This window comes from Cryptotermes secundus, unplaced genomic scaffold, assembly GCF_002891405.2.
Source record: "Cryptotermes secundus unplaced genomic scaffold, Csec_1.0 scaffold49, whole genome shotgun sequence".
NCBI lineage: Eukaryota > Metazoa > Arthropoda > Insecta > Blattodea > Kalotermitidae > Cryptotermes > Cryptotermes secundus.
The window spans coordinates 1,574,679-1,595,658 of record NW_019744106.1 but is presented as its reverse complement, the minus strand read 5'-3'; the positions used below and the strand labels follow the sequence as shown (position 1 = coordinate 1,595,658).

Below are 20,980 nucleotides of genomic sequence, written 5' to 3'. Positions count from 1 at the left end.
ACCTGTACACAAACACAGAAAAACGCTCACAAACATCCATGCCATGAGTGGGATTCGAACCCACGATCCCGGCTTCCGAGCGAGCGAAGACAGTGCACGCCTTAGACCGCTCGGCTACCGTGACCGGCCAAGGACAACTTTACTTTTCACTATTTTTAAATACCCATATATTGTTTGAGACACCTACAAACAACAACCAAAAAAAACTTCGTGGTTTTAGTCCGCAAGCGAACTATCCCGACCGAGCGACTGCAGCTTGTCAGCGAAATTACTGCCAACTTTAGCGGATAGAGGGCGACGCGTGGTCAGCGCGGGGTTAGTGCTATTATAGAATAAGATATTTATAAGAATCTGCTACATAAGGCCGGATGGGCATGCCTAGGTTTTTTTTTGTACCGCCTCTGTGATGTAGTGGTCAGAGTTCCTGGCTGCAGATCCGGAGGTCCGTGTTCGATTCCCGGCGCTACCAGATTTTCCGAGAAGTAGTGGGTCTGGAACGGAGTCCACTCAGCCTCGCGAGGATAATTGAGGAGCTATTTCAAGGAAATAACGGTTCCGGTATAGAAAACCGAAATTAACGGCCGAGGTAATTCGTTGCGCTGACCACGCGACACTCTCTATCCGCAAAATTTGGCACTAACTTCGCCGACAAGCGGCGGTCGCTCAGTCGGTATAGTTCGCTTGCAGACTAGAACCATGGAGTTTGTTTGTTTGTTTGTTTCTTTGTATCATCGCCATTAACGGAGCTCTCGACCTCAAGGCAGTAACTATGAAGAGTGCTTTCTTACGGGGTCTGTGTCATATAGTCTGGTAGTTATTCACCGACATTTCGAAGGGACGTATTGACTTTATCTTCACGGTAGCACGTTTATCCAAACTTTCGGTAAACTTCAAGAAGACTAGACGGTGTCACACCCCAGAAAACATTAATCTTGAAAGTGTTATTACATTACCACGCGGTCGAGTGGTAAACACTCCTGTGTCGTCTTCAAGATCGGCTGCCATGACTTTCCTCAGTTGCTCCACGTAAATGTTGATATACTCTCTTAAACTAGGCCACGACAGCTTCTTCCACATCCTTTCCAATTAATTATTCATTAATTATCCTCCCTTTGACGCTATGTAAAGTAAGCTAATGATAGCATCGGGAAATAAACCATAAAAATTAATATTATTTCTTTTTATGTTTGATCAATATACAGATATTAATCTTATCAAATTTCTCGGTTTAGTGGCAAGATATTCTGCTTTCTATCCGTTAGATTCTGAGATCGACTCTCGAGCTGGTAACCAGCTATCATGACTTAGTGTTCGGAGGAATTTGATAAGAAATAGGCCACAACCGCTTCTATCCATCACCCTTCTGAATGTTCATTCAGGATACTTCTATATTTCGACTTTTGCAACAGAAGCATTTGAAAAGGTATGCTTAATTATTCAAGTATAGGCGAATAAAACTTGTTTTTATTGGGACCACCTTCGAAATAACATTCGGTTTCAGTAAAATGGCATTGTTGATGTTTTAAGAAATGAATGTGTGTGTGTGTGTGTGTGTGCTGGAAAAGGGGGGTTTCCTATTGTCACGCATGTGATGCAGGCTTATAGTCTTGCTTCTTTCATTTTTACTGAATAAGAGAACAACTGTTTTTAAATGAATAGGGTTCCATTAGTCGAAACAATGTCAGATATGATAAAAAAAAGTTGCTACGTGTCTTCTTCTGTTATGTATGAGATTCAGTTCAGCCGTACTCTCGCTTTATCTTCGCCATTTGAAACGGAAAACGAGCGTTAAGAGGTCTTACAGGTCATGTGGCACATGTCAGAAAACAAAGATCCCATTTCATACACCTGACAAAGGTAGCAATGTTTCCACATACATTATATAACCTTATTGTTTTCCACATGCGTCTTGTCATGGGCGTTTTACGTAGGAGAAATCTTATATCATTCCAACAGAACATGCGTAATTTTTTAAGGAAGTTAGAAAGATCTGACGTGGCCGTTGCAGGCTACAGAAGAAGCTACAAATCAATTACTCTGCTCAAGACAGACCACAACTTGACTCTGTTATAAACAACATGCTTGGAGTCTACATCCTCCTATTTTTCTAAAATCCCCTTTAATATTATCCTCCAACCTAAGCCTATCTCCAAAGGCATCATTTCGATTCACATTTTCCGACGGATAATTTTTATGCATTTCCCATTACTTTCATCCGCGCTACTGTTATACTTGCCTTTTCTTTCTTTACTTGATCACTAGTCACCATAATTTCATTTCACTGGACGAGAATACAAAGAGAAGAAAAGTTTTTAAATTATTTTAAAAAGGTTACGGTCAAATAAAATATAGAAAGTTAATGTAAGAAAACACCTTTTAGTTGTCTCGGTGAACAAAACAATTAGAAGAATATATAGAGAAATGGAAGGAATATCTCCAAAGAATGAAAGAAAACCTTCCCTTGAAGCAGGCTAATTCGCAGATTATACGGTAGATGAGACTTGGGATGACAGAAGAAGAGATGGACAGAATCATATACGAGGCCGGAACATTCTGTTGCCTAATTCACGGAGTGAAATGAAAGTAAAATATATCATCATCAAACGAACTATGAAACTCCCCATTAAGTGGTTTTCTACACGTATATCCTCTATAAGAACGTGTTTAACAAATCACTAGCCAAATGTATGATTTATTACATAATAAAGAATTGTATCTGCTAAACTCTAGGTGCAAAAAAAAAAAGGCTCAGAGTTCTCTTTGCAGTAGGCTGTAAGGGCACACACGCCGAAGTCATGGAATTTGTAGCATTAGCACAGAGACTTCATATATATTTTTGGCTATGATAATTATTGTCTTCCGAGATGTGACGTCATTCAGACTGACAGATTTTACAGACGTTCCGAATGAACATGCTTCCTCCACTTTCAAGTCTTCTACCCTGATGATGGAGGCAGTATGGTGGAAACGGGAGTTAATTCTTCGGCTCTCAATATCTTTACGATATCCTAACGATATATATATATATATATATATATGTAGCAACAGTAGAAGCTGGAGAAAATAATATTTAAACGGCTGTGATTATATCAGAACTTCCCTAGCTCGTGTTATGCTTCCTTTAAAGTAATATATTTCTTGACTTCAGACTGAATACACACAGAACTGATATATCTATGTTTATTTCTGTATAATTTTATACTATTCGTGCAATACACACATGCACGCTTGCATGAAGAAAACTGAATAATTTCGCAATATGTATATATGAATGTAATACACATGTTATTAAAGATCGAAATGTTTTGAGACGAAATTATAGCGAAAAGTGTATAAACACCGAATATTTTTGTCGTATCTGTAGATCTGGACACGTGCCCCCCCCCTTTGCGGCGCGGCAGGCATCCAACAGATATTCTTTCTGTGTCTAGGTGTTCCTTATAACACATGTAATAGTTACATACGCTACTGTTGATAGGGAAACTGAATTAATTTCCGCCTCAATGGAGATGCATGAAAGCGATGTGCGGTGAAGAGGGCAAAAACTCGCCACGTGTTGTGACTGCGACAGTTGGTAACAACGCTGCGCATGCGTAAGAGCTATCGGCCATTTTGTGCAAAACGGCTTCTTTCACACCAGAACAAAAATTTTCAGCGCGGTTACTAACAGACAGAATTTAAGTTTCCAGCGAGTGTTCCGCGCAAGTTTCTTAAAAAATACCCTCGTTCAGGCGGTAGACAGCGCACGAAACCTGAACAAGTAGAAGACATTCGAACGAAGTCTGAGGAAGTCCATCCGGCGAGCTAGCCGCGAATTGCGAAATTCTTCGTTCAACAGGAGAATATACAGTGTGCAAGCGGCTGAAACTTAAGGCGTACAAATTTCAGTTACTTCAGCAAGTGCTGAATGGCTTGCCGCGAAGTTACGACCCTGCTACCGACGTTCTCTCTCGGTGAGACAAAGCCCATGGCTATTTCAAGAAGGTGTTTTTCAGTAATGGGGTTATTGTTCGCATCTAGGGTAAAGTTAACCGCCATAACTGTCGCATTCCTGGATCTGAAAATCGTCACGATGTGAGGCAATGTGAACGGGTTAGCCAGAAAATGAAGGTGTCGCCCGGACTAACCAATGCAGGAGTGACCGGGCCTTCTTCCGCTATGAGAAAATAGTGACAGGTTCTGTGTACCTCGACATGGTATAGAACTCTGTTATGCCACAGATACCTGATTGATACGTCTTCCAGCAAGATGAGGAACCATCACATTTCCGTAAACCTGCCACTGAATTCCTGAATAAGTAATTCACAGGAATGTGGATCTCTCGGAGTGACCCCAATCCGTCGTCCCGTCCATTGCCCAATTTGTCCCCACTTTAATATTTCTGAGAGTATATGTCACATACGTCGGGTATCGGACCAAAGTCAACGACCTCCCTGATCTGCGCCGTAGGATCGCCGATGCAGTGACGTATGTAACTCCCGAGATGTTAGGGAGCATTTGGACAGAGACAGAATATCTGTTGGCTATTGGCTCCTGCGCCGTAAGGGGAGAATATATCGAGATCTAGTGAAACGACGAAATATTTGGTGAGTTTCTACATTTCCACCTCAAACAGCTTGCATGTATCTCCATTTGGACAGCAGTTATTCGGTTTCTTTTGGGACACTCTGTAATTCGGTAAGTTGTACTCTACAAAAGTCTTGTTAATGCAGACATCCGGTACCGGAAACTGCTGAACATAACTCAAACTACAAGAGATTTGAAGACTTTGCGACGGTGATGACTGAAGATTACTGGTTTCTGGGATTTGGTGTGGTGAATTCCGGTGTAAATTCACACGACGTTACGATATAACCTGTTGCCTCCACGCTCAGGGTAGAAGAGTAAGCAAAGACAGTAGCCATAAAGAAAAAGTGGCTTTCCTCTTAATATTTTTTCTCTAGCAAAAATAATATTTAGAAGACAAATTTCTTTGGAACACATTTTCGAGCATCATTGGGAACGTGTTACCAGTTATGAAACAGACACAATAAAGTAATCAGATTTGTTCCTTACGTTTTCTTCTTCGACTCAGTGCTTAGCATAGAAGTATGAAATATGAGAAGTCATCGCCACCATAATAATTTTGTTAATTACGCTTTAACATATCTAGGCGCGAGGTAACGTAGGTTGTGGCACTGTGCTGCAAGTTGGAAGGCTGCGGGTTCGGTTCCCAAGGAGGTCACGGAATTTTTCAATTGACGTAATCCTTCCAGTCGTACTATGATCCTGGGGTCGACTCAGCCTCTAACGAAAATGAGTATCAGGAATATTCTTGGGGGTTAAAGAGCGGTAGGAGCGTAAGGCTGACAACCTTACCGCCATCTGTGAGCCGAATTGTCTAGAAAATGTGGGAGCCTCGAAGTCTCACAACCCTATGGGCCTTCCCGACCTGTTACAGGGTGAGCTTTACCTTTCTTTTACATAAACAGATTCACCCACTATGTAATGCTTCACTTCTCGACTTCCACCATTCATCAATGTTGATAATGAAGCTGATATACAGCCCTGAGATAGACCGGATCATCTTATTCAGTAACAGATTGAGAGTACAACTAATTCAGTTCCTCGTCTTCCCGAAGTCAGACCTATCCGTGTTTAATGAAACCAGTGATAGCTGGGGTAGGACGAACCTGAGGTAGATCTGAATTAGTTGGCGTGATCCTAAGAAGACAAGAGCAGAAGTCCTGAAATGTATACTTCAACGTCAGTCGAAAATTCCGCAAAGAAGAGCTCCATAATTTGCCGCCCTTTACCCCCACCAAGATTCCTGGTACTCATTTCTGTTAGAGGCTGAGTCGACCCCAGGGCCATAGTGCGGCTGGAAGGATTAGATAAATTGGAAAAAAAAATCAATTACATAGTCGGGATTTGAATCCGCGACCTTCCTGCTTGTAGCATAGCGTCTCAACCAACTACGCTACCGCGTGAGTCTCTGTTTCTATGAACTTACTGGTTTCGAAGGCAAATATGGACTACATCATCATTCTGCATTTGTGAAATCTATTGCATACGGACTCTCTGAAAAGACTCATCTTCACAAATAATCAGCTACTTTCGTCAAATCCGCAAGTGACAGCTGTCAAACTACAGGACAGTTATTGAAGAAGCTTGTCACAACAGACCTAAATTACCTACCTTCAAGACTTACTTTGATTTAGTTTTATTTATTTTGCAATGACCTAAAATTATTTTAGGTACTTTCTTAGCTCTCAGACATACTTTTAACTTGGTTATTTAAGACGCTGTGAGTATCGGGAGCGCATAGCGTCTGTGATAGGACCTATAATGAATATAGAGCAGTTGGTGTTAATGGGAAATTTCAATTATGCATACGAAGGCAAAATTGTCCCTGTGCTTAACCAATTAAGCACTACACCATGAAGACGTATGAGGGAGTGGATGTATAGATTTATGTATTCTTAGCTTCGGCATTAGTTACAGGTGAGTAGTCTGCTTCAGGCTCCGGCCACTTTACTCCGGGGACAGAGCCCCCGGTACCCATTAAATAGGGGGCTGGTTGGGCCCTAGAATCGCTCTGGCCGACGACGTGAAGAGAAGAATAATCTTGTCTCTACCGGGCATCCATCTTCAACTCCTCGGCAGTCAAGCCCGTAACCAGTCGCTATACCTCTGCGCTATCCCTATGCCTATTAATATAAGTCACTTTTAAAGATCTAAGCAGGCTATGGATTTAATCTCTGTTGGTATGTATCCTCCTGAAAATTCTTTGCATAAAACGTGTAGGCAGCCGTTAAGTTATATCTCACATCATATTTACTCAAACCATGAACTTTATAAATTATGTACTGAACCATATATAATGAAAGTGTTCAAAGTAGGGCGGCTGAGATGGCTGGAACGCTCTTTTAGAATTCAGGAGCAGAACCCCTGCAGGAAGTTAACTCCAAATAAACCAGAGTGTACTGGCTGAGTAGGAAGACATGCTGTCAGGTGGATTGATTCAATTGAAACAGACTTGAATACAATGGGTGTTAGAAATTGGAGATTTCGCGACCAATGGCCAGCAATCGTAGATGTGGCCAATGTTCTTCAAGGACTGTAGCGCCAGCAGAAGGAGATATTTACTCGGAAGTCACAGGTTTCGAGAACATTTCCGTCATGACATCAACACCGACACATAAGCCCATATAGACAGGGGGGCAGCAGGACCACTTGGTTCAGTCGCCCGGCCTGGGGGCAAATATACTCTTATTTAATTTTAAAAATTATACGTAACAAGTAAGCAAGACTATGAGAATTCGGTTTAATTGAATTTCTTACCTGTTACTGTCAGTCCTTTGTCGATATTCGTTTGCAATATTTATATGAAAAGAAATATGATCTTTATGCATTTATATATATATTTATATAGATATATGCATTCATATATGTATTCGCAGTTCGTGTTCCGGTAGGGTCAAGAATTTTCTCTTCTCCATGTCGTCCAGACCGGCTCTGAGGTCCGCCCAACCTCCTATCCAATGGGTACAGGGGGCTCTTTCCCTGGGGTAAAGCGGCCCGGGGCGTGAAGCTGACCACTCACCTCCAACTAGTGCCGAGGTCAAGAAAATATGAATCTATATATCAACTACCTTTCATGACGTAGTGCTTAGTTAAGTACAGGGACTTCTCCTTACCTTTCCTTTACTCATCTTCATGCATGTATATGACTTCCGGAATGGGGTGGGTGCGCTAAACTTGTGATCTGTTAGGCTTCATCCCACCTTTTCACGTCCTACAGACACCTGTTCAATAATTATTTCTTGAGAAGCTAACAGTCGCTCGCCTCGTTAGAGAATTTTGAGCCCTTTACGGAAACCGAAAATTAACTAACCTTTTTCTCAAGAGTCCGCCAATTGACCCTGCTCTGAGCCAGCTGCGTCCAGTATATTCCCATATATCCTGTTTCATTAAGATCCATCTTAATGCTATCACCTTGTCTCCTACTTATGCCTGAGACTCCCAACTGGTATATTCGTTCCAGATTAATGGATTACAGTTTTATACATATTGTCACATGTTTGGAATAGGCACGTCCATGATAACGCAATAACAGTGGGCCGTTGCGTAGGAATTGCAGAAGCAACGAAGCAGCGTTTTCCCGGAGATGAACAACAGAAGGCCGTTGAGTAACACGTTACCAGTGTATAAAGAGCGTTCCCGAAGCAACGGATCGCCGAACACGTGAGACCGAACCTTGGCGAGAGGTGTCCTCTATCGAGTCCGCAGAACACCTACATAAGCCGAGAGTCATAGACAGCAACCAGACAGTTGGAACCTAGTCGCCATACAACACAGTTGAAAGATAGCCGCCGCAGAACACAGTTGAAGTGATAACAATTGTAAGGTGTATAAGACTGAGTGTCCAATAAAGATTCGCTGAATCCGAGACCCATGTGAAGTTATTTGTCGCGTGGCATACCCAACACGTGACAATATTTATGATCTCTCCCTCCATGCGCCCTACTTTTACCATACCGAAAGCTCCTACACTGAAACTTCTATTCCCATCAAAAACAAAACAAACGCCGTGGCCTGTATTCCGCAAGGGAACTATACTGACGGAGCGACCGCCGCTTGTTGGCGAAGTTAGTGACAACTTTTGCGGATAGAGGATGTCGCGTGGTCATTGCAACGGATCGCCACGGCCGTTAATCTCGGTTTTCTAGACCGGAGGCGCTATTTCCTTGAAATAGCTTCTCAATTATCCTCACGATGCTGAATTGATCCCGTTCCAAACCCACTACTTTCCAGAAAATCTGGTAGTTCCGGGAATCGACCCCGGACCTCTGGATCTGTTACCAGGAGAGGCGCTCCTTCTATTCCCATCACGTAAAAAACTTCAAGATTTCCCAGTAATCCGTTTGAAATCTACTTGTGCCGAGACCAATTGGTTTAGTCATCAATTAAAAATAAGGAATGTACAACAAGTTAGTATGCAGTCATTATGGGTTTTGCTCTACTTCCCTAACATATAACATGAAATGGTTCTGACTGGGAGTCGGTTGTATATACACAGACAACAGACATGCGTCTTGCGTAAACGAAATGCACCATTTTAACATAACTGCGAAGCTACATTGACGCTTTCTCGATGTTTTATTTCCGTCACCAACTCCCGCACACCCTCATTCACAGGAATATATAAAGATGTCCCAGCAACTCCTTCTATAAGTGTCACTAGTTTCACTCGTGGACAGGTTTCTAAATAAAAATCTTCTTTGCATGAGGAACATATCCATGTAATATACTACAAGCGTACGTCTTTCATACTCTGGAAATATTGAGCAGTCCACATTCCTGCGGTGGCTGCTCTAGACACCACAAAGACATTCTCTGAATTCTGATTCTGACAAAATTTACTTGGACAAGAGAGGTCTCTCTGAAGAAGATTCCACCATTTATGTCATTGGATAATATAGTTAAATTACTAAATATAAAGCAGTTTTGTTAAATTGCATTCTACGAGTAAATACGCTATATGAACGGCAGAGCGCATGTCTCGTACGATGAGGTATGCGCTTTCTTCCTTAATTTCGTCACAGATGATTTCATGGGTTATGTAACGATGCTGTATTAACTGATAAGTGACAAATGATAGGAGATAAATAAAGACGAATCCTGAAGTATTTGAGACACAATTTTTGTAGCTTACGCAAACCTTTCGTGGAGCGAGTCTTTCTCTCAACGAGAACAAAAATTCATATAACACATAGTATTGTACCGATATGCATAAAACTGAGATAGTATTTTGTTACACCGTCCCTTAGAAAATTAACTGAAAAAAAATAAGAACAATAATTTCAAAATCGCATATATTTTTAGAAAATAACAATTGTCTGTAATTTTTCAACATAATTAAAATTTGGTGCAATATACCGTAGTAGGTTCCATATGTTTGCTATATATTACAGTTGTTGGCGGATTATTCTCTTCTACCTTGAAGTTGGAGGGAGAAAATACCTCCGAAACATTCGCAACGATCAGTCTGCAAAATTACAAAGCATTACATCATATAAAACACCATTAATTCTATGATATCTGCCCCAGCTTTGTGAAACGATGGTGACAAATAAGCACTGCAGACTGTTGTGTGTCCTCTTTTTGTACAGAATGGTTTTTAATTAATTTGACGCGTTCATAGTTCCGCGCTTCACGGCGACCGATGCACCGCCTGTCGCGGGGTGCACGCGAATTTTGCTGATGACTCAGCATGCCGATAACATTTGGAATGAAGTGAAGTTCTTACCTTTGTTCACAGAACATAGGAGGTGTTGAAAATGCTGTCCCCTTACACGTAAACATTCCTCGCACTGTCGGAAGAGGTTCTGATTTACCTTCTGAAGATTCTCTGCAGGAATATTTTAAATTTCCTTAAGAGTATTTTCTTTCAGTCCTTCTTCCGTTCGAGGGTTACTGCTGTAAACTTTGTCCTTCACACAACCGCGAGAGAGAGAATCGCAAGGATCACTTCTCCTCGGTAAGCACTCGAGTCTTATGTTTTGTTTTCTTGTCTATTAAGAGCCCCGTTGTTCTAAGTTTATTCACCAAATTATCAATTGTTTGTCTGCTGGGAACTCTTTCATCATAAAATTCAAGTCTAAATTTTCGCAGACATTTTCCAGCAGATCCGTATTTCACATAGGTGTCATACGGAAATATACGTTGCTCTAAATTACCTCGAAATATGTCGCGCGAAACTGATGACTAACTGTTAACTGTGAACAAATGGCTCATGGTGCTGATAACTACTGCCTACTGCTAAGATATCGTAAACAAACTCCCATGAATGAACCGCATTTCCCGCCGTGTAACATAATATTGTGACCAAGTCTACTAGATAATCATTTTCCTTCATTCCAAACGTTATCGGCAGTCAAGCATGCCGACTCATCGATAAAATTCGCGTGCGCTTATCGCCCGGCAATGGCCCGGAAGCGGTGAAGCGCGGAGCCGTGAATACGTCAATAGCTTTAAAAATTTTCCCTCATATGAATCTAAAACTGTGTGTTGTGAAGGGGGCGACACGGAAAAGTAAACAAAAGACGGTATATGTTATCCACAATGACTTTCCTTCTCCTTGGATCCCTTATCTGACCTTACACGAATGATAACATCCATAGCTGATCCCGGTAGCTGCAACAAATTGCATAGGGACGAAACATTCATCAGCCACTCTTGCAGTCACAACTAATGCACACATTTATGCATCACTAAAAAATTCCAAGCATCCCCAGCGCATGTTAGAATGGGATATTGACATTTTGGAACTGCTAAACTGACATACGGTGCCTACACAGTGCGGGAGACCATGAGGACATAATACACACAGCAATCCTCCTCAGAGTGTTAAGGAACTATTGTTTAGTCATTAATTCAACAACGTTGTATCAACTGATAACTTCATGAGTGTCGAGTGACATATGTTAAGCTAACGAATGGTGAATCGAAAAGGATTTAGATATAACTACGTTAAAATGTCAGTGGCTTCAGAGAACAAACCCGTGATCAACATGAAGTTTTCTGCGTAAGATTTGAGGTTTTCACGGTGGTCACTATAATGAAGAAAGTAGTCTTCTGAGATGTGGCGCCGTGTAGATATTGTGTTAACCGATGTTTCGGAGGAACGTATCGCCTCCGTCTGCAGGGTAGAAGAAAAAAGAAGTAGTATTGTCTGTTAGCACCTGCTCACGCTGATTACTCGCTCGCGGACTATCTTCTTTTTTTCTTCTACCCTGAAGATGGAGGCGATACGTTCCTCCGAAACGTCGGTTAACACAATGTCTACACGGCGCCACATGCCAGAACACCGCTTTTTTCATAAAATTTTCTTTTCGAATATCTCACCCCCGGCCGACAATCGAACCAACACGCTTTATGTCCCAGCCTCGGGCGGTGAGCTGAAGCACTCGCCGACTCACTCACAGTGTCACTGTCCACGCAGAAACATTGCTGAGTCATCTAAACACACAGATGTTCCATTCTGCCCACATGCGGAAGAGTGAGACTTACATAACCTGTCATTCAATACCTCTCCTACTTTAATGGCCTTATCTTCGCGTGTTGCATCCTGGCTTCAAATTTATGGCTCTGACAACAGATTTATGCAGGTACGTACAATTGATCTGAATGTGAGGACGTGTCATCTTAACAAGACCTGAAGTTCGGTTGGTTTTGAAACCTGTCTTTTGCAGGCTTAGAAACAGCACTCCTACCGCCACAGGAGATACAATGTTTGCACGACGGCAAAGATTCACGTTATGGAATTGTGGATTTTAATACCGTGATATCTGGCGGATTGGTACCAACATTTCCGAGGGATATACTCCCTCCATCTTCAGGGTACTATGAAGTTAACAGTATGTTCCTCCGAAGTACTGGTACCCAGTTACCGGACTACATGGTGTAATAACCCAAAAGACCACAGTTTGAATCCCATCATCATCATCATCATCATCTACCGACCAATAAACTTCCACGGCGAATTTACAGTCACTTTCATGCGTTAAAATAAAAATGCAGACCTACAAGTACATTTCTAGCCGGGATAGCGTAGTTGGTATAGCGACTGGCTACGGGCTCGACGACCGAAGGGTCCAGACCGGCTCTGGGGTCCAGTCAGCCTCCTATCCAAAGGGTACCTGAGCCTCTTTCCTTGGGGGTAAAGCAGCAGGGGCGTGAAGCTCACCACTCACCTCCAGCTAGTGCTGAGGTAAAAAAAAATATGTATCTATACATCTACTCCCCACACGCCTTCGTGGTGTAGTGATTAATTAGATAAGCAAAGGGAAAGCTTTACCTTTACCTTACGTGTATGACGTAGTTTGGCAATCCATCTACAAAATCTTACTGTCAATATGCGTTTATTCCCTTTCAAATAATGTTACTATTTCTTATTGTTCGAGGTAAAGGTAAAAGGCCGGGAAGGCCCATAGGGTTTGAGACGTCGAGGCTCCCACACTTTCTAAACGGTCGGCTCACAGATGGCGGTGTGGTTATCAGCCTTACTTGCCGGCCGCCCTTTACCCCCCCCCCAACGGAGAATTCCTGGTATTCATTTCTGTTAGAGGCTGAGACGACCCCACGGCCATAGCGTGTCTGGAAGAATTAGATAAATTGAAAAACAAACCACCTCATCGGGACTCGAACCTGCGACCTTCCGGCTTGTAGCACAGTGCCTCAACCAATTACGCTGCAGCGCGAGTCTGGCGGAAATATTTTATGGTTTTCGAAATGACAATACTTGTAGGGTGATGATATTAATGTAATTTTTAGATTAGATATGAATTATAAAGTACATCGTTTTCTTTAAATATGCAACATATTAATTAACAGAGACACGTGCGCAATGTAGTGGTGGATATGCTAACTAACTGTTCAGAACGGCCAGCTATTTCTGCCGGACGCCGTAGTACATAGACTCACCTCCTGCGCCAGAAGACTGCGGATAACAAAGCTGTGCTTCTTATACTACATTGACTGCCACATTTGTGATACCCGATTTAATTAAAAAAAAACAGTTTAGGTTAGGAATCTTGCATAGGAACACACGAATTCACTACGCTGTTAATTTTATAGAACTACCCTACGGAAAGACCACAAAAGACACCATGGTATTTTTAATTACCTGAAGGTCGAATCTGCACTGATCAAATTCTTTGGACTAGAGAAAAAATGAATTTGTCACGTTGACGGAATACAGATAATTAATAATTAATAATACACAGAGGGAGAGAGGCAGACCGCCTCTGTGGTCTAGTGGTCAGAGTTCCTGCCTCCATATCCAGAGGTCCGGGTTCCATTCCCGGTGCTACCAGATTTTCTGAGTAGTAGTGGGTCTGGAACGGGGTCCACTTAGCGTCATGAGGATAATTGAGGAGCTATTTCAAGGAAATAGCAACTCCGATCTAGAAAACAGAAACTAACGGCAGTGAGGATCCGTTGCTCTGACCATGCGACACCCTCTATCCGCAAAAGTTGGCACTAACTTCGCCGACAAGCGGCGGTCACTCGGTCGGTATAGTTCGCTTGCGACTAGAGGCCACGAAATGTATTTGCTTGTTTGTTGGTTGGTTGAGAGAGAGAGACATACAGTAATTAATGACGAAGTATAGACCAAATGGAACACGAAACCAAGGACGACCTTAGCCGACAGACACCTGAGGCTGGTTCAACAAGTCAGCAATTTGTTAATGTGGTTACGGTAGTTGTAATGTATAGACATTGGAATGGATCTGAAATGTCTTTTGATGAAACTACAGTAGTCAATAGTCTACTTTGGTAGACTACATCTCAAGAATCAATCAAAAATATCCATCGGTAATAACTGCAAGCAGCAAAGTCGTTCTTCAGAAGCTGATAGTCTCTCAAGTGGTGAAGAATTTTCCTTCTTTTCATGAAACCTTAAGATTCATTATCCTGTCCTCATTAGCCTACCACAGGACACTATCCTGAGCCAGATGGATCCAGTCCACACATTCACTCCATATTTCTTTTCGATTCATTTTAATACTAGCTTCCGATACACGCCGACGTCCAAATAATAATTTCTATCCAAATTTCGTCTAAAATCTGAACAGGGAATGATTAACAGATGTAGCTTCTTACAAACTGCTGCAACGCTCTATGACTTTGCGGTTCTCACCGCGGCGTTCACCAAGATTTCTGTCTTCTGGGACATAACGTCGTGTACAACGGTGAAAGTCAACAGAGGAACAAGTTGCCTCCATCTTCAGGGTCAAAGAGTGAGCCAAGCATGAAACAGGCAGAAAGCAGAGAGACATGTTCCTCCGAAACGTCGGTTGACTTCCACCCAACTACTTTTCATGCAACTCTTGATACTGTGACGTTTGTACAACTTGAACAACGTGAATGCGCGCCCCCTTTAATCGCGACTGTTCGCTCCAGAACTACATGCCAAGCCTCCGTCCAGCAGATAATGTCACCGCCAAGCCAAGTTCTCCTTTATCTGAAGGAGTTGACAGCTACAAAATAATCCATGCGTCCGGGATTTGCGTTCAGGGCACAGTTCTCGTTCCAGCGACAATGCTAAGGGGGCCTTAAGTACATATAATCATCTTAAATCACAGTCCTTAGGTGTAATCCCGAGTCAAACCAGCTTGTATGTACGTAAGAGGAGCCAACTGACGCAAATTGCATCTGGAAGATTAACCTACTTACATAACAAGTGCCTGTAGCCCGCCTGTCAATTTCCGGTGGCGGCAGTCGTCTCTACGGCGGTAACAAATAGAAACAGTTGGATTACTAGCTAACAGACGGAGTATACACAAACCAGAGTTTAGTGAGATGAGGTTATCCATGTGCTTATAGATATTAACTTGCTCTATGAACATTTTTAGTAAACCAAGGTATGTATCACACGTGGGAGAAAATAGAAAATGTATACAGAATTTTAGAAGGAAAGAAACTACTGGGAAGACCTTGGCGTAGGTGGGTGTACAATATTAAAATGGATCTTAGAAAGATAGGATGGGATGATATGGATTGGATTGATCTGGCTGGGGATAGGGACCAGTGGCTGGCTCTTGTGATCAAGGTAATGAACGTTCGGGTTCCATAAAATGCTGGGGAATTCTTGAGTAGGTGCAGAATTGGCGGCTCCTCAAGAAGGGCTCAGCTCCATGAGTAAGTATAGAGAATTTTAGCAGCAAAACCTGAAAGGAATATACCACTTGCAAGACCTAGGCGCAGATAACATGATAATATTGAAAAGGATCTTCGAGAGGGGGAAAATGTGGACTTGATTTGTCTGCTGCAAGATGTGCAGCTGCGAACACTGTGGCGAACCTTTGGGTTCCGTAAGAGATGGATAATCTCTTGACGAACTGAATAGGTAACAACTTTTAAAAAAATATCAGTCTCTATAGAGTTATTTTGAGATGCGGTTATATCTATTAGGCGGATGTCTAAATTGCTGCACAGATACAGCGCAATAGTTTACAATTACACCCCGCCGATGGTGTCTCCACCTTATTTTGGTGGCTGGGTTTCAGTGATCCTGAGACCCTGACAGCTATGCCGGCGGTAGCGTAGCAACTGGTAGAGTCACACATGCCAGACAGGTCAAGGTGTAGGAGCCAGACGAAGGGGGATACTCTGGTCCTCCAGGCTGGGGGGTTGGGCGTGAGGCTAACAATCTGTTGCTGTGAAAACTCAATTGTTCAGAATCCAGATAATCAGCCTCGGATGAATGGACTGAACGTAAAAAGACATCAGCGAAAGTTGGAGGCTGTACATGATGATCTCCATAATATGAAAGTGAAAGGATAGGGAGGAAAGGTGAAGAACAGAGAGGAATGGAGGAAGATTGTTCAGAAGGCCAAAGCTCACCCTGAGCTGTAGCGCCGAGGGGAATGAAAGAAGTTTACAATTACAATTCTGGTTGTATATATTTAAATACAACGTTGTAATTTGGAGATGTATTTTAGATGAGAAAAAGGTATTTTACAAATATCCTGTAAAATATCAAACTAAATGCTGGCCCATGTAATTTCTGTAAAACGAAAATTGAAAGTGTCATTAGAAATTGAGTTAGGGCTATTTCAAATCCCTAACACTTTTCTACTGTTTGTACTTCCAGTCTATTGCATTAAATTACGATTTGAGTGCGCTGGGAAAATACTGAGTGGGCGTTATTGCCGGGTGCGTATTATAAACTTTTATTCAAAATTAGAATGTAACCACTGAGCAGATTGGCATTTGTAACGGTTTTAAATGTTTGTGAACGTCAACATGCCGTCTTCTAAGCAGTAATATACGGGAATTTCCAAGATTGAACAACTGAACAAGAAAAGTCAATAGTGTGAATAATTTCCTTGGACTTACCAATCACAGTTGCCAGTATCACAAGTCCCAGGACGAAAGCTGTTGCTATCATGGTGATAAGCTCCATCGTGGATTCATCGGCAGAGAGGCCGGAACCGTCCTCAGTGCCATTTGCCGCCGCTTCAAAATCAACAGCTCCTCCAGTCGACGTCAGGTCGGTACAGTTCGGAACGAGAATGGACCCGTTAATTTCAAGCACTTCTATTGTTGAAGCTGAGGCGTTGTCAATATCTGCGTATTCTGCATTTATCCAGGGCAAGGAAACTTGACGAGTCTCATTGTCGGCCGCCAAAACGTCCATTGTTTTTCGTAGTGAGTTAATGCTTAAATTGTGAATAAATTCGTTTATCATGATACAATACGTTTGCGAAAAATCTTACACTTCCGAAAAGGCTTTGGAATTCCATGCATCTTAAAAACTTGTTCAAAGACGGTCTGTTCTTAACATCGGTTTATCTCAGACCCTCAGATTTTTGTCTCGAATGGCAGGTCTAATCCAAATATTAATTTTCATTCGCGTTCTGTGTAACAAATAAGACACTAACACGTACTGTAGGGATTAAGATGCATATCAAATAACTTGCAAAATACGATCCTGTCGTCATCACAGCTTTGGGGGGGCTGAGTTCGACAATCTGTTTACACATTGCTTTCTTACTCAAAATACAGTCAGGTACTATGCGCCCTTAGATTTAGTTATATTACGACGCTATATCAAATGCTTTCTTGTTTAAAATGCACCACTACACACGTTGCTAACCTAATATACAAATAATGCATTTTACATGTTGGGGGTTTCATCTGAAATATATCACTGTCAATTTGTCGTTTGTTGATATCCTTACGATTTTCAGTTCGATCCTTCACTCATCATTTCTTGTCGGCATTTATCTTTCACTGAAGATCTTCCTTTATATTTCATCGTATTCTGAGAAATGCAGGTTTCTTATTTTGCTCCTACTACTTCTCACCCATTCCTGTCTCCCCCGTCTGTCTCTTGCTAAACATTTACTTTCCTCCTACCCGCACTACCACTGTCCTATATCGTTTTTCTTATTTTCAACCCGTATTTTAGAGTCGTATACCTATGCATGATTCTTTACGAGCATTCAAAATTCATATCGCATTACGAAGAACATGTGTCAGACTTCCACTCGCAACCAGTCATGAGACACCTTGATAACTTCTGTTGTTAATGAAGCACGAATTTGATGCTGTAATATGCACTGTATTCGTGTATAAAAATTAGCAAGAGTTTTAAGTATAATTCTTGCACAGTTTATGAACATGTAAAATCCACACTGCACTACACATTTATAAACTGCATATTTACTAACAATGGCTACATGAATCCATGCAACATTTGCATTATATACGATTATTTCAGTTCGAGATCATTGCATCTATTAAATAAACTTCATGTCACGAGAGTACCTTTAGATGCGCCAACCATTACGTGGAATTCCGAGCAGTATATAACAGGTACAATAAAGCAAATATTTACACAGTTAATGAACAAACACGCCGACTCTTTGGGTAATCTGTCCCATGGCCGATTCGACCACGATTTGTCCCATTCTGCACACTACACGCTAGTCACAGAATCGAAGTGCAGTCCTTATTCTTTGCACATGTCTGTCTTCATATATGTTAACAAAAGTTTTGCTGCAAAGGTACATAGATAGTTTTAAATATTAACCTACTTATTAATAAAGAATGGATTTAAAAAGCTGTAAATCTGATGTATCCTGTATAATTTGCCACAGTAAATATTGATTTACATCAGAATTACGGATATTACTTGATATGCAGATTTCGTCTATTTAGAATTGAGTTTAACAGTCAAATTCTGTTCAAAAATAAACCACTAAAATACATTTTCGTTATCACGCGTTACAATTCTAAATGTTTTATATATAGACGTATTCACGGTAGTATGAATATTCCGGCAACGTGAAGAAAGAAACTACACACGTTCAATATCACACTTCCAGCACCAAGCTGTTAGATACTCGACGAGAAGAGCGTTCACTGTCTTGAAACAAAACAACGTGGAAGTCAGGCGTTCACCTGTCACCACTGGTCCACCGAGTGTGTGTGTACGCCACGGCACAACAAGTCTCCTCCTCGCAGACATTCCCCGCTCCCCGACGCTGCAAGCCACATCCACCAGACTACAATACCTACCGCCGTCAAACGGGCATGCGCTTACACACGCATCAGGCTGTAGAATGGAGCAGGCACTCTGCAACCGCTGGCAAAAGGTGGCCATGCAACTAGAATCTGCGAGAAGTGCAGTAATCTAGAAAAATACCGGGGAGCTACGGGCACAAGCGACGTGTAACATTCTCATGGTTATGTTACCACAGCATTAGTCGGTCAGCAAATTAATTAGATAAAAGAAAGGTAAAGCTGCCTCTGTAACAGGCCGTGGAGCCCCATAGGTTTGTGAGAGGTCGAGGTTCCCACAATTTCTAGACAGTCGGTTAAAGGATGGTGGTAAGGTCGTCAGCCTCACGCGCCAGCCGCTCTTTACCCCACAGGATGATTCTTGGTACTCACTTCTGTTAGAGACTGAGCCGACCTCAGGGTCATAGTGCGGCTGGAAGTATTAGGTCAGTTGAAAAATACAATAACCTCATCGGGAATCGAGTCCGCGACCTTCCGGGTTTAGCATAGTGCCTCAACCAACTACGCTACCTAGTGCCCCAAAATTAATTATTTAAATAATTAATTAATATCAGTCAGTTGGTTAATCAGGTGGGCACGCGGTAGCGTAGTTGGTTGAAGCATTGTGCTACAAGCCGGAAGGTCGCGAGTTCCAGTCCCGATGAGGTCATTGGATTTTTTTTCAATTGACCTAGTTCTTCCAACTGCACTATGGTCCTGGGGTCGACTCAGCCTCTGACGGAAGTGAGTACCAGAAATATTCTTGGGGGGTAAAGGACAGCCGGCGCCTAGGGCTCATAACCTTACCGTCATCTTTGAGCCGATTGTCTAGAAAATGTGGGACCCTCAACGTCTCACAATCCTATGGGCCTCCACGGCCTGGTACAGGGATATTTTTACTTACTTTTTACTTTACAGTTGGCTAATCAGACAGTTACTTAGTTATAACACAAGCACACCATGAATTAATATGATTCCTAGGCTATCAAAGGACCCCTCTAGACTACGAATGTTAGGGTGACTGTGCGAATGTCGAATTTTTGTGGAAGAAATTGTCCGTAGCGTATGTATGTTACGATCTCAATCTATCCTGGACGGTCTAAGGAAAGCTACGAAAAACCTCTCGCTATGACCGATTTTTGTACCGAGATTCGAATACGAGACGTCTCGAATAAAGCTGCGAAGACGTATAAGAGAAGTGTAGATAAATGTCCACAACTTTTAATCTCATTATGCTAAGCAGGTCGGTGATTAGCTCCACATTGCAACTATATTTAATGGATCTCAATTTTATGAGCAACTGAGTAAAATCGATTTACAAGGGAAATGGGGAAATCATGTGAATATTCATGAATGTTGATGGTGAAAATTATAGAACGACTGATGATACTGAGGAAGGAAACAAAGACGACTACATACTTAAAACAGAAGTAATTTGAAACAAATGGATTAAAATCCATACAGCTGTGTTCCTCATTTATTTTCGTCCGCTTGTATACATCCACCGGTCCATTCGTCTATACATTCGTATATCCATTTATCTTTTATTTAAATATTTTGATACAGTAAGATAAAATAAGCCGGTCACGGTATGAGAACGGTCTAATGCATGAACTGTCTTCGCTCGCTCGGAAGCCGGGATCGTGGGTTCCAATCCCACACAAGGCATGGATATTTGGTGTGTGTATGCGTTTATTCTGTGTTTATGTTTTCCTGCGTTTAGGCAGAGGCCTTGCGACGAGGGGTCCTACCATCTGCGCAAAAAATGATGATGAAACTGAGAAATCAGCCCTGTGCTTCAAAATTGGGGCAAAAGGCGAGAAAATAAAAATAAAATAAACATTAATTTGAAGGAAGTTCTTTTAAACATCTCAGGGATATAAAACATAGCTCGATGCAATTTCCGATACGAGACTTTATTAAA

The 20,980-nt window shown here is 41.9% G+C and overlaps 1 protein-coding gene across 2 annotated transcripts in view; it reads right to left on the bottom strand.

Moving 5' to 3' along the window:
- LOC111874370 (5-hydroxytryptamine receptor) overlaps nucleotides 1-19,035 on the bottom strand; it is a 260,670-nt gene extending 241,635 nt beyond the window's left edge. The window contains exons 1-2 of one of the 2 annotated variants that reach the window (XM_023869821.2): nucleotides 18,689-19,035; nucleotides 16,888-18,552 (exon numbers count right to left, since the gene is read on the bottom strand). In XM_023869821.2, the coding sequence (XP_023725589.1) occupies nucleotides 16,888-17,239 (352 nt within the window). In that variant the 5' untranslated portion in view covers nucleotides 17,240-18,552; nucleotides 18,689-19,035. Of the gene's footprint in view, nucleotides 1-16,887 lie in introns of both variants that reach the window. The other variant, XM_023869819.2, reaches the window with a different exon arrangement.
- Between the last annotated feature and the right edge of the window lie 1,945 nt (nucleotides 19,036-20,980).